General features: G+C 40.9%; 3 protein-coding genes across 8 annotated transcripts in view; 1 reads left to right on the forward strand and 2 right to left on the reverse strand.

Annotated features, from left to right (window-relative positions):
* LOC120425934 (flotillin-2) overlaps positions 1–14771 on the forward strand; it is a 367849-nt gene that overhangs the window by 39160 nt on the left and 313918 nt on the right. The gene's annotated exons all lie outside the window — the stretch shown is intronic.
* Positions 201–3972, reverse strand: LOC120425669 (glucose dehydrogenase [FAD, quinone]-like). The gene is made up of 2 exons (XM_039590253.2): positions 3428–3972; positions 201–1969 (listed from the first exon to the last, which is right to left on the reverse strand). The coding sequence occupies exons 1-2, from the start codon at positions 3963–3965 to the stop codon at positions 483–485; spliced, it is 2025 nt and encodes a 674-aa protein (XP_039446187.1). The 5' UTR covers positions 3966–3972; the 3' UTR covers positions 201–482.
* Positions 10828–12919, reverse strand: LOC120425665 (glucose dehydrogenase [FAD, quinone]-like). Its single transcript, XM_039590250.2, has one exon. The coding sequence runs from the start codon at positions 12780–12782 to the stop codon at positions 10929–10931; it is 1854 nt and encodes a 617-aa protein (XP_039446184.1). The 5' UTR covers positions 12783–12919; the 3' UTR covers positions 10828–10928.

Raw genomic sequence — 14771 nt, forward strand, 5'->3', positions numbered from 1 at the left:
TAAGGTGTCGTGGTAAAGTCCAGCTTGTGATGACCTTCCCTTTACTAAGCAATCGAATCCAGAAGGGAAAAGATCAGCAGTTGTGTTGGTCCGAGCCGGGCTTTGAACCCCGATCTACCGCTTACGAGGCGGAAGCGTTGCCACTAGGCTACGAGGCTCGGTCTCAAAAAGCAGCCGTTTATTTTAAGTTTGAAAAAAAGTTAATGATATTTATTAATAAAATATAAATAACAAGTATAAGCAATAACAATGTTTACTGTGGAGGACATAAGATTATTGTTTCGTTTTCTAACAAAAGTTTACTTTTTTCATGTTAAAATAACATTCAGCCTTGCAGAAATTTGTGCTCATCTCTTTTATCTCTCGTCTATTTACAGGTAATGCACAGTTAGATGAACATCTCACTGAGGGCACTAAAAGGTAACCGTATTATAAAACACAAAAAACTGCTAGTTTTACTACTCTCTTATATACATTCTGTCTCATCTTGACTTCGTCCACTCCTCCTTTATCATATCGGCCAGTTTTTCGCCAATCATGTACGCCAGCGCCGCCGGGTGACCGCTAAGCGTTACCGGAACAATACTGACGTCGGCCACTCGCAGATTCGAGATTCCGTACACCCTCAGCTGGGGAGAGACGACTGCTTCCGTGTCCGATGCAGGGCCCATTTTGCAGGTGGCAGTTTGGTGGTACATCGAGGTAGCTTGAGTGCGCAGTGCACACCTCCAATAGTCGTCGGTGCCGTGCCCTAGGAGAGCACACGCCCGCATTGGAATGTTGTGAAGACGCGCGCCGTAACGCTTCATCGCGGGGGTGTCCACAATGTTGATCACACGTTTGATGCCACGCACCAGTGTTTCCAAGTCTTCCTCTTCCTTGAGAAAGTTGGTATAAAACTTAGGCCACTGGAAGGGGTTGTCACTTTTGAGTTCCATGTATCCTTTGGATTTGGGATGTAGCAGTACCAGGTTGACAGTGAAAGTGTCGATGTCGCCTGATTCCAGCGGTCGGTAGCGCTCGTAAGTTTCGTCGCTTAGGCGAAGTCCTCTGCGAATGCCACTGCCGTGATCCGAGCCAGGCGATCCGTTAACGAAGATAAGTTCAATGTCCGGAACCGCGTCGCGACTTGTGTTGAGAGTATTGATGAAACCAAGTACTTCTACTCCACCAGGTATAGTCAATGTTCCGTTTCCTTGTAAATATTGACTGATTGCACTCAACGTAAGAAGCCGGTCCACGTTCAGTGTAAGATGTTTAGTGTTTGTTCGGAATGTCAATCCGGTAAAGTAAATATGGTCGTACAAAACTTTTCCCACGGGCAAATCTTGGATCACCGGTATTCCAACTTTGAGCAACTGATCCTTTGGTCCAACTCCGGAGAGCATCAGCAGTTGTGGTGTTTGAAGACCTCCTGCAGACAATATAACTTCTTTTTTCGCTATCACTGCGTATCGCGATCGTTTGCGTATAAACTCGACCCCGTAAGCCGCCTTTGTTCTAGGATCAATCAGAACTTTAGTGACTCTTGAACCAGTCAAGATGTGCAGATTCGGGCGTTGTTCGACCGGCTCGAGAAAAGCTGTACTCGCAGACAAGCGTTGACCGTTCCTCAGGTTTGCATGCAAAAACGAAACTCCGAGTTGATTTTCTCCGTCGTAATCCACCAAAGGCATCCCCAGTTCCTGCAGTGCTGTCACGAAACCTCGAGCCATCTCCGACTTGAAAGGCACGTAACTCACATCTAATGGTCCGCTCGTACCGTGGTATCCGTTTCCGGTGCCCAGCAAGGATCGCTCCGATTTCTTAAAGTAAGGCAAAACATCGTCAAATGACCAGCCCGGATTTCCCTCAGTGGCCCAGCGATCGAAGTCGTCACGATTTCCGCGAACGTACATCATGTAGTTGATGAGCGTTGATCCTCCTAGGCCCTTGCCACGGGGCATTCCGCACCGTTGGTCTTCCATTCCTAGAATAAGAAACAAAATTGTTGTTTTATGATTTGATTCCGAAATAACAATTACTCTTTGTTATACAGCAATTCCATTTGAAAAGAGCCTAAACCAAAAAAAAAGTTCTCCGATCAGGCTCAAAATTTTTCTGGGGGTTCCTTGGCCAAAATATTAAAACCGTATTTTTTCGTTTGACCATTAGGGTGACCTACATCGTGCTAGGGTGGTTCGAAAAATGGCAATTTTCGTCATTTTTCGCAAAAACCAAAAAATCATATCTCCGCGTCATTTCATCCGATTTTAGCTGTCTTAGACGCAAAAGAAAGGTGATTAGTTTGGCTATTTGAGAAAAATAGTAAAAAGTTTCAAAAATCTAGCATAACATTTGAAAAAGTCGTATGAAAACTTACCAAAAGTTGCGTATTTTAATTACAAAGATTTTGGTACCCTAACATGTATAGGTCTTCCCTGAAATTTTTAAGTTATAGCAGTTTTAGTGAAAAAAGTAGTTTTTTTTGCCGATTTCGTCATTTTTCTGTTTTAGCGCGTGGCGCGTCGAAAAACTCAGTTTTTATTTTCAAAAAATCATATCTCGGAAACGTACGGTTCGACATCGCCAATTTTGTGATATGTTATGTGAAATTTTCCGAGGAATCCGATAAAAATATTTTCAGACATAGGCTCTTTGGTCCAGACACGGTCAAAACGCCATTTTAAGTTTTCATAGGACTTTTTCAAATGTTGTGCTAGATTTTTGAAACTTTTTACTATTTTTCTCAAATAGCCAAACTAATCACCTTTCTTTTGCGTCTAAGACAAAAATGACGAAAATTGCCATTTTTCGATCACCCTAGCACGATGTAGGTCACCCTAATGGCCAAACGAAAAAAATACGGTTTTAATATTTTGGCCAAGGAACCCCCAGAAAAATTTTGAGCCTGATCGGAGAACTTTTTTTTTGGTTTAGGCTCTTTTCAAATGGAATTGCTGTATAGGTAAAGATAACGGAACATTAGTTGACCTAAGGTTTTTTTAATCGTCAGTAAAAATGACAAACCAGTTGTAGTCTGAAGTTTTACGAACAATCGTAACTATTTTTTCACAAATTAATTGCATTTGCGTCCAAAAACAACAATTTCAATATAAAGTCTGCTGGACTGAACACGAACGTTGAGGAAAGGCTATAATGATCTATAATTCAATTTGGCAATTTGAAGGCTGTGTCAAAATTTGCACGATCTGAACGGAACTATATTTATATGAAGAATGTCAATATTACACAGAGTTTTTACGATTTGCAGTAAATATCTCAGGATTGAAATCGAGTTTTGAGGATATTTGAAGGTCAAAAGGTGAAACATGGAAAGCTGCACAAAATTGCATCTACAACTCTATTTAGCTGAAAATACTCGTGCGACAATTTAATTTGTAATTTGTATTAAGTTTGTCTTTTTGTTGTCATGAAGTTATCTTACCCCGACAAGAATAGTTTTGTCGCTCAGCCAGGTAGTTCCACGTATAGCTGGTGGACTGGAAATATGCCGCAAACACCGGAATCTTCACGAACAAATTTTCCCGCTCTCCAGCCTCCAACAGTAGCACTTTCCACTCGGGATTCTCGGACAGTCTGTTCGCCAGAACACACCCCGCAGGACTCGAGCCAACTATCACAAAATCGTACTGGTTAAGAATGTTCTTCGCTTTGTAACGACCTTTCGTTTCACTGAGAAAATCATCGTTGATAGAGTCCACGTTGGACTGTTTTTCGAAATCGTTCAAGTTTTCGAAAGAACCTTCGCCCATTACCAAGTTTTGTTCCGCACTGTCGGCGCCTACATTTTGTACTATCAACAGCACAAGGACCACAAACTTTGCTCGAAAGATACCCGCCATTGCGGTGGGCAGAACCGATTCGATCTTCTTTGAACGTCCGACGATCGCGAGCTCCGGAAAAAGACTGAAGCTAACATTGAACGGAACTGCTTGAGATTCTGTACTGCGGGGTAGCTGCATTTACTTAAAAAAAACCGAAAGCCATCAAGGTGGGGTCAAAACGGTAGCATTTTTCAACGGTCGAGCATCAACTATCAGAAGCCCAAATTGAACGAATTAATTCACTGCCTAGCGGTGACGCGCCGCCAGGTCTCATATGGATTTATGCTTCGCTAGATAGTAGATTGACACGCAAACTTTTCTATAATGGACCTTAAACTTGACCATGAAATTTTCCATTCGGGTAGAATCATTTATCAGTTTTCATTTGTTTCTACATTTTAATACCTTTGTTGGACAAACCAACTTTGCCAAAAAAATATATATACATAGATTTTCTATTTGTGTCAATTTGTTGGATGACTTGTGCTAGTTTCAAGGTTATTTACCGTCGTTTCGGAATTCAGTAGCCAATACTAATGTTGACATGTTTAAGTATAATTAGTGACATCACTCATGGTTATCTAACTTGCACAAGCTGGCTGCACTATTTTTATTTTTAAAAGTTTAACATTTGAGTAGATTCCAGGTGCATTTTCTTAATTTAAAAACAAATATCTTTAATAAATAAAGCAATCTTCAAGGCCAAATGTTTGTTTTAAACAATCATTAGCGAGCTGTTTAAACTCACAAGTCTACTTCCTACTCATAGTGATCAGCCAGTGGCTCGATGATAAATGTGTTTGGAACGAATTTGGGGATTTTCTTTTGTCAGACCGGTAAGCGTGAGGAAGTTTTCATAATGTGTAGGTCACTTAACATGTTTAATGATTTCCACTGAGGTGTGGATCGAATTTTGCTAGTGATGAGTCGTCGGATGAAAATCAGCATAGTTATATCCAATATGAAATTATGCGGTCGATCAACTAATAATGGTAATACTTTTTTTTTGTGTTCAGGGTTGATTTTTTTTGAATTTATTTTTCACTAGTCTTTGTATCAAAAATCCCTAAATACTTTTTAAATAGTGAACAAAGTTGATACAGAGAAACCTCTTTTAACGCGATACGTTGCGTTTTTCTAATTTGTAAATTTCTTTTTTTTTTGCATTTTTTTTGCAATCTTTTAAATGCAATTAGAAGGTTTTGTTCAGATCTACAAAACGTTTTTTGAAGCTTGCAAAAATATTGTATAGTTTAAGAGAAATCGACGAAACAAAAATCGTAACGCCACCGCACAGTGGTTCAAAATGCTGTTTTGACGAACTTAATTGATTAGAGCAAAAAGTAAGCATTTTCGTGCTTTGACATGCATACATCAAAATTTTCACAAGAGTCTGGCCTACACGCCTCGTGTGTCCGAATAAATCGCAAAGATGACTTATGTGCCTTAAAAGTGTCCGAAATGCATTTAAATAGTCATCAAAAATAAAATAAATTAAAATGCTCGGAAATCTATGACCGTAAACCTTCGGACGAATGATTCACCCGACATTTTGTAGTGGAATAGACATACTTGAAGCCCATTGTATGGGTTTTTGCCCAAATTTGCCCGAGGCTTTGTATACCGAGCTCGAAAACTAGCTAAATTATCACCAAATCTTGCTATAACTCATCACACATAGCTCCTATCAATTTGGCGTCTTCGACAAAGTTGTTTGTTTTGATATTACTGACAACTCTTCTGAACATTGTAATCGTCAAAAATCAAAGTTCAACATAGTTTTAGTCAAAAAACTGGTTTTTGGCAGGGATTTATGAAAAAAGTTCCAAACCTGGTATTCAACGCAAAGATAGAGCTTTGGCGTCTTCTACAAAGTTTGTGGAAATTTTCAGCCCTACAATTTTGCCGAAGACACCAAAGCTCTATCTCTTAACAGTCAAAAGTTAGAAATTCCATAGCCTACTGTGATGAGTATTTTGAAAAACAAATTTCATCAAAAGTAGGCCATGACAACGCTGAACAAAGTTGTAGAACATGTCAAAGCACGAAAATGCTTACTTTTTGCTCTAATCAATTAAGTTCGTCAAAACAGCCTTTTGAACCACTGTGCACCGCGTAAAAAGAGGTTTCATTGTATTGCACTTTGTTGATGAACGTCGGTTTTGAGCAAAATTGCTTCATCTTATGGCCCTTACTGAGGACTGTCCAGAATAAAAAAGGTACAAGGTAAAAAATACGTTTTTATACTAACTTTTTGTTAACTTCAAATTAATTTTTCAAAAGCCGTATTTTTTTCTTTTTTTTTGTATGTTCAAACCGCAACTTTTGATCCATAGAGAAGTACGGTCAAAAATTTTGCCACCGAAATAGTTTTTTTTTAATGTGCTAAAAGTTACGTATGAAAATGTGTTTTTGTATTTAATCGGATGTTAGATAATTAAAACTTTCCAACGTGTCTCATGTTATGACCACTTAATCCATCGAATCACCAATTGTTGGTAAAGAGTGAGGAAGGCACCTTCCACATAGGTGGATTAAGTCAGTTTTTTAAATAGATTTTTGTAAATAACTTTATAACGTAAAATTTTATTTGCAATCGAAAAGTACTTTACAGAAATGTTAATGTGCGCCATTTTCGAGATATAGCCACAGAGAGTCAGATTTGCGATTCCTTTCCGTAGGGTCGTGAGAATTTTCGCGTCCGCCGTCGGTGTGTTTTTCGTTTTTTTCGCGTGCGTGTGTGTGTGTGAAGGTGCGGCTGGCTCAGGCTGTCCCGATGACAGTTGAGCCAGTCAGATTTGCGATTCCTTTCCGTAGGGTCGTAAGAATTTTCGCGTCCGCCGTCGGTGTGTTTTTCGTTTTTTTCGCGTGCGTGTGTGTGTGTGAAGGTGCGGCTGGCTCAGGCTGTCCCGATGACAGTTGAGCCAGTCAGATTTGCGATTCCTTTCCGTAGGGTCGAGAGAATTTTCGCGTCCGCCGTCGGTGTGTTTTTCGTTTTTTTTCGCGTGCGTGTGTGTGTGTGAAGGTGCGGCTGGCTCAGGCTGTCCCGATGACAGTTGAGCCAGTCAGATTTGCGATGCCTTTCCGTAGGGTCATAAGATTTTTCGCGTTCGATGTCGGTGCGCAACAACAACATAACCTTATCATACCATTTCAGCTCGATACACATCGAAACTCGTCGTTCGCACCGTTAATCGGTACCTCACTAAACATCAATCATTTAAAACTCGTAAAATCATCTCAAGCTAAATTTTACATTGTTTAATCCTTCATTATTTAATTACAAATGTTTTTGGTTCTATCTTTCCACAGCTGGCTGTCTAAGACTAAACCAATTCATTTAAAATTTAACAACCGATAAACGGGAAATTTCTCATCCGCAGCATCGGATTGCTTGCCTTGAGAATAATATATAATACCTTTCAACAAACACTATGATTTTGGGTCGCATCATCATCTTCTATGATGAATCCTGACCAAATACCCTTCCCTACTAACAAATTTTCAGGTTCCTGGCGCTCGTGGGGTGTAAGCACAGAGTAAATCAGCTGCCCTAGTAGCAACCTGCGCTAACTAACATTCCCGTCCCTTAAAATCGAGGTCTACAAACTGACATGGCGGGTGCCGTTGGTGGCCAATGACTGTTACCTATTCGCAACTGATCTAGCTTTAGCAATCATGGTGTTTTATCTTTTCAGCGCATTCATACATGCTGTTGATAAGGGAAACACCACTAGATCGTCGAAGCCTATAATCAGTAGTGCTGAAAGGATATTACGGTTCTGTTCAGCAACGGAGGGGCAACCATGGGTGATCTCTCATGCTCATGCTCATGCTCATGCCATTTTCGAGATATAGCCACAGATTTTTTTTTGTTAAAATCAAACTTCTTTGTGGTTTAGAAGTGGCGGGGTTTTTCACTTAAAACTTATTTAAAAATTCAAATTGGATAAAAGAATTTTCGAAAGTTTTTTTTTTCTATGAAAAAAGGTTAATTGAAAAATCGGCAAAAACATCGTGAACCTATCTTTTCTGAATAGTCTACATGCTAAAACATAGAAAAGATTGCGCAGATTATTGCATCTACAACATTTGAGCTCTAAATCTTGACGCCATTAGTTATACTTTACGAGCTCTCATGGTTTGTTTGTGGTGAAAGAAGCAAAATCGTCGAAAATATGTGTAAGCCTGCCAAACACTAGACTTTCTCTTGTCGCTTTTATTACAAAATTGTGTAATCACTGTTCTCAATCGAAACAATATATTGAATTGAATTCTCATATTTTTGGGAATATTTATTACAATGTAGATGATTGAATGCATTTTATTACTCACCTAAAAGTCCACAAATTATATCTCTTAATCGTCAAAATTCCATGCAACAAATTTGACTTTAAACTTTAACTTAAACAATTGATAACGCTTATTTCAATAAAATATATGAAAAGTTTCGTTGGTGTTCTTGAAGCATCATGCGTCTCCATCATATTATAGTGATTGGTTTAGACAAGGTTCTTTTAGTAAAGAGAGAACATGAGTGAACATGAACATGAGTCGTTAGATCGGAGTGCGAGTCAGCTTATTTTCAACATATTTGTATGGAAGTTGTCAACTTTCATAGTGCTATTCTTAAAGCTTAAACAGTAAAAAAAATCATGGTAATATTAGCTGATATTAGCTGAAGGAGTACATCTTTTATGTCAGAAAAAAAGCATTAATTCTACCTTTGACAAGGTGTAAATATAGCTCTGGCATCTAAATCTAAATTATTCGCTTTACAGCATTGCCTTGGCGTTCTCGATTGCGAGATTCCCGGGATTCGAACTGACGACAATTGGATTGTGAGTCCAACTGCCTGCCAGCGACTCCACCGAGACAGGACCCAGGGAGACGACTCCTACACCTGGACTGAGCTATCGACCTAACCTCTAGATTAGACCGGGGCCAACATTTACTTCCCCGTCCGACGGAAGGCGTGATCAGACAAATATCGTCTCAAAATTTGCCACCGGAACCTTCTGGGATCGAAGCCAGGCCGACTGGGTGAGAGACAACCACGCTTACCCCTACACCACGGGTTCCGGCCACTTTAAAATTTTATATCACTTAAAACAATTTATGAAAAGTTTCGTTGGAGTTCTTGAAGCATCATGTGTCTCCATCAAATTATTATGATTGATTTAGACAAGGCTCTTAACATTCCATTCGTGAACATGAGTCGATATTTCTTCACAAGCTGGGGTCGGAGTTGGAGTCAGGTTTTTTTCAACATCTTTGTATAGAAGTTGTCAAATTTTCAAAGTGCTATTCTGAGCGCTTATGTTATATTAGTTGTCTCATCCGTGTGGCTCAATCGGACTGCGCACTGGACTCACAATCCAGAGGTCGTCGGTTCGAATTCCGCGGTGGGTGCCCTAAAATTCTAAGTATCAAAATGGGTATTCGACGCCGTCTGTGCCATAATCTCGTACACCTACCCAGTTAACTCAATCGGAATTCTGAAACTGAATGCAATTTGAATCGTTCCGTTTCAAACGCAACAACCGATTCCGTGTACGTATCGGTTGTTGCGTTTGAAACGGAATACGTAAACGACTCGAATTGAATTCCGTTTCAGAATTCCGATTGAGTTGACTGGGTAGGAGCACACGGTGGCGAAGTCGTTGTAGATAAAAGGAAGACACTAGTGGTTGGTACTAGCAATAGTGGCCGACAGCTATAAAGTCAACGTGGTTATGTTATTTTGCATTTCAATTGTGCAAGTTTCGTTAAAAAATAAACTCTAGTTTACGGTAATCAGCTACATGACATCATCACTCAAGTTGACGATTACAAATAAACAATAAACTTTCGCAGCAATCTATATGGACATTTCCCGATTAGAATAAAAGTATTGCTGATCAATCGTGCACATCGCCATGCACATTTCACGTTTTGTATTCAATTAACAACTCGTGGACAAGCATAAATTAACATATTCAGTACCTACCTTAGTCGGAATGTTCCGAGATCTGATGCTGCCAATTACCTGCAGTGAATTTAAAATTCCCCGTTCTATGCCGTTGGAAGCTATAAACATCGCGGATTCTTATCTAATCAAAAGAAGTAGACTGGGAATTCAACATCCGAATTAAAGGGTGATACTTGCCGGTAGTGTGGTCAACACTTATATGAAAAAGAATACAATTTTCAACATGACTAATGTATTAGTTGCAAACTACAACTTTAACAGATTCTACCTAAATTTATGTTGAATCGCCTCTTTTTAAGTCAATTCATCCAAATTATAGGTCATTAAAAAATTACCAGCAGATTCTTACATTACATTTTTTATTTTCTGAAATGTACTAATTGTTCAAAGAAATGTTTAGCCATGGGACAATGAAGTTTGCTCGAAACTGAAAAACAATACAAAATTTTTCTAGTAATATGAACAAAGACCACACTATTGCTCAGCTTAAACGATTGTTACTAGTTTTTCAGCCTAACTGCCAGTCTATCTGGGTAATGCAGCCTCCCTCAGACGTGGGCAAGTTTCCCGGAAGAAGAGTTTTCCCATTGTTAGCCCGATCGTGCTCTAAGTGTGCTTTAATTAGCAAGCTAACCGCGTGCACGCGGCCACCCTTGACGTAGCAGCGACTTGGGCAAGTGCAGTTAGCTTGACGTACACGAATAATAAAACGTTTTTGAGTGTGGCACCTGTTTTCCTTGTCGCAGGGCCGCTAAGGTACGCATTATTAACCGTACGACAAGATTGGTCCGCTAATTTCAGGCGTTTACAGCAGGAAATCGAATTTGCATCCATTGGAGCGAACTAGATGCGAAAACTGTGCGGTACTTTATTGGTTGCTGAAACGGGGTGTTGATTTACGGTGCTCGAGAAAGTTCCGCAAAAGCTGGTTTGTTCTGAAAAAGCTACGCGTTTGTTTATTTTGTTGGGTTTGGGTTGTGTTATCAAAAGTCACCAATTTATATCAGGGCATTTCTCGAAATAAATCATCTTGTTTTTTCTTTTAAATATTTAACTAAATAATTTATTTACACAGTCTTTCACTAATGATCCTCCGATTTGCTACCACTTATTCCTAACAAAAGCTCATTTTACCGTCGTACCATGTTCCAGTCCTCCTTTATCATATCGGCAGCCTTTTCGGCGATCATAACGGTGGGGGCGTTGGTGTGTCCGGCGGGCACATTTGGCATAATACTGGCATCCACCACCCGCAGTCCCTCGATTCCGTGAACTCGCAATCGTGAGTCGACGACCGCCGTCGGATCCTTGCGAGGTCCCATCTTGCACGTGCCCACGTGGTGGTAGATGGTGTAGGTGGCGTACCGCGTGAAGCATCGCCAGTAGTCGTCCGAGTTGAACTCCAACTGTTCGCAGCCCGGCATCGGAATCTGCAACAGGTGGGCGTTGATGCGTTGCATTGCCGGATGTTCCACGATTTCCAGCGCTTTGCGGATCGCCTTCACGGAAATGTCCAAATCGTACGGATCTGAGAAGTAGTTTGGCTCTATCACCGGATAGCGGAACGGGTTCGAGTTTTTGAGGTAGATGCGGCCACTACTGCGCGGTCGAAGGATGAGGGGAAAGATTGTGAACCCACTGAGACTTTTACGCTGAATTTCTCCGAACATTTTCTGGAACGTTTCATGTTTAAAGTTGAAGTTGCGCTCAAAGGATGGATCTCCGGCCATGGTTCCACTAATCTGTAACAGTTCATAATCCGGCCATCCATCGCGATCGTTGGGATGTTCGGAATCGAAAAATGCAATCGACTCACATCCTCCGATTGAAGTCAGTGGTCCTTGGTGATGCAGTTGGTACTCCATAAAGTGCTCCAGCGATAGCATTCGTTCCAGCATCATGCTTGAAGTGTTGTTAACCATGAAGGTGAGCGCTCCTGCGGCGGTGTGATCCTGGAAGTTGTATCCCACGGGCAAGTCCACGATTGGTTTTATTCCTTTCTCCTGCAGATGACGTTTCGGACCCACACCAGACAACATCAGTATGTGAGGAGAACCGATGGCACCCGCAGAGAGGATCACTTCGTTACGCGCTTTCACTGTGTAGTACTTTCGATTGTGATAAAACTGTACTCCAACTGCTCGTTTGGTATCCCTGTCGATTAACACTTTGGTAACCTGACTCTTCTTTTTCACGTGTAAGTTCGTTCTATTTGTCAATGGATACAGGTATGCCGCGTTTGTACTGTCACGATAGCCATTCTTGGTAGTGCTTTGGATGAACGATACTCCTATCTGCTCGGGTCCGTTGTAATCTACATAAGGGATTCCACTTCCTGTGGCGGCTTCAACAAACAATTTGGCGATCTGAGATTTGAACGGGATGTACGAAACCGAGAGGGGTCCATCCTTTCCAGCATATCCTGGATATGCGTCGGGAACCGTACTGTGTTCTAACTTTTGAAAGTACGGTAGCACATCCTTGTAGCTCCAGCCCTCATTTCCATCGGCAGCCCAGCTATCAAAGTCACGTTTATTCCCTCTGGTGTATATCATGTAGTTAAGTACACTTGATCCTCCCATCACCTTGCCCCGTGGGAACCTGCATTGATTGTTCTTGAACGCCAAACAGTACTGATCACTTGGCTTTGTCCTGTAGTCCCAGTTTACGTCATAATTTTGCAAATAATGTGCAAACATCGGAATGTCCATCAGCAAGTTCTCATTGGATCCAGCCTCAATCAAAAGCACGCTCAAATCACTTATCTCGGACAGCCTGGCGGCCAGGGCACATCCCGCCGATCCGGCTCCTACCACCACAAAGTCGTACTCCTTTTCGATACTTCTATGGTCCGGAAGTTCTCTACTCAGTCTCTTCCCACCATCCTGCAGGAACTCAATCAGTGACATTATACTGGTCTGGCCTCGGCCCCCGCCCCAGCACCAGCAAACTAAAACTAGCGAGATCCCGAAAGTTGACTTCATCCTGGAACAGATTTGTACCCTTCTTCCTCAGCAAACACTAAAACGATCCGCGCATCGCGTACTCCGTCCCGAACTGCCGCCTGTACGGTCACAATTAGACTAGTTCTCGCCGTCTAGAACTATTGCATATTTAAACAGCAATACCTGAGCCCCCAGCCAGATTTCCCGAACCAGTCGAACGCGCGCGCGCAAACTTGCTGCTGCGGCGGCGGAGACAATTGCATCTCAGGCGCATTATCTCCCTCCCTTCGACAGCGGCCCAGGCCCAGGTCGTCGTGTGGTGAGCTGTTGCAACAGCAACAGTTCTTGGCAGTGACCGAGAGTCGTAGGGTTGAAGGAAATGCCGGCTTATTTTCGCGCTCTCTCTCTCTCGGGGGTGCAACAACAGTCATGCAACCCCGGTGCGGTTGGGGAGAGCCTCATTCAGGGTCAAACCGACATATCTGGGGGAATCAACGTGAGGATCCTTGGTGCGGTTGTCACGGGGTGGCAGCATCGGATATGGGACCACCGGGTACATCTTCGCGGCGGTGATTATGATGTTCGGAAAATTATGTAATTATTTGTTCTGCCCTCATGTCATCCCTCGTATCCGTATACATTTAAGTTATTAATTCTGCAAAACACGATTTTACGTTAATTGGATGTATTGATTACTCATGACCATTGAATAACTTATATCATTCGGATCAGTCCGTGACCCATTCAAGCGAAAGTCGCATAATAATTTAATGATTCTTTTGTCGCGCTTAAATAAATAAAAAAAAACTTGACATTTGTGTTTCAAAATAAATTTCAACTAGATCAAAAGATAACAACAATGCATTATAATTTTTGGGATTAATAGACGGAAATAGAACCTAAACGATTTCGAATTTGAACCACTCTTATAGTATGTAAAAAGAGTATTTACACCTCTTGGGCACTATACACATTTTGTGATGCAACATGCAAATAATTTAAAGTTTGACAAAAGCCTAGTACTACGTTTGGTGCGGAAACTCTTGCCGAACATTTTGCTTCAAAAAGCTCATGAAAAGATGTTATAAAAGTTATATAACAAATACTATTTTACAAAAATCAAAAAAGGTGCAAAAAAGTGTGTACACTTTTCCCAAAACTAACATAAATACAGTTATTTGTCGACAAACCACCATAAATCCAGTGTCACAACTCCAAATAGGCATCCTTGACTGATTAAAAATAATATTTGGATTGCATATAAAGTTTACTAACTACTTAGTAAAAAAGTTGTTATAACTCTTTAAATTCTATATAAAACGTATCGAAACCTTATTTTGGATTGAGATTTGAGAGTGGATATAATACCGTATAGGAGGTCTTTGTTTCGATATACATGATTTTTCGTTGGAATTTCGTACCAACCCGGAATTACGTCGTCGGAAAATCTGCCGGCATCAGAACCGATCGCATTTCACAAGTCATTCCATGTGCCATCGGAAATGGCATAACATTTCCGATCTTTTGATACCGAAACATCTTGGTTTTCTACAAAACCCACGTTTTTAAAGGGGGAAACTTTGAGATTATCGCGCGGAAGGTGTATGATTAATTTCATTACAGATTTGTTTTTCTCCTCCAAATGACGCATTCTAGTAGTTAGGGCAAACGTGAGCAAAGCAATTTGCCATTTCTTTAATACAAACATGTGATGCGTTATGTCACTTAATTACATGCATGCAATGCCCAACCTTAAGGTTAAGTATATTGCGTTATTGCATGATGATGCGCGTTGCATGTGCTACTGGCCTACGATTAGCTTTGAAATGATAGTTTAGGCCAGAATTTGCTTCCGGTTTGGGAAGACTACAGTTCAAACAAGGAAAGTTAAAATTTGTGATCAAATAAAGATTAATTAGTCGTTTCACGCCATTTACCTTGTTCTTCACGGAATTGCCATATCATAAATGACATTAATCTAGTTGTAAGAATTGGAAAACACGACAGCCAGTCACAACCAGTCAGCTG

The sequence above is a fragment of the Culex pipiens genome, chromosome 3, assembly GCF_016801865.2.
Source record: "Culex pipiens pallens isolate TS chromosome 3, TS_CPP_V2, whole genome shotgun sequence".
NCBI lineage: Eukaryota > Metazoa > Arthropoda > Insecta > Diptera > Culicidae > Culex > Culex pipiens.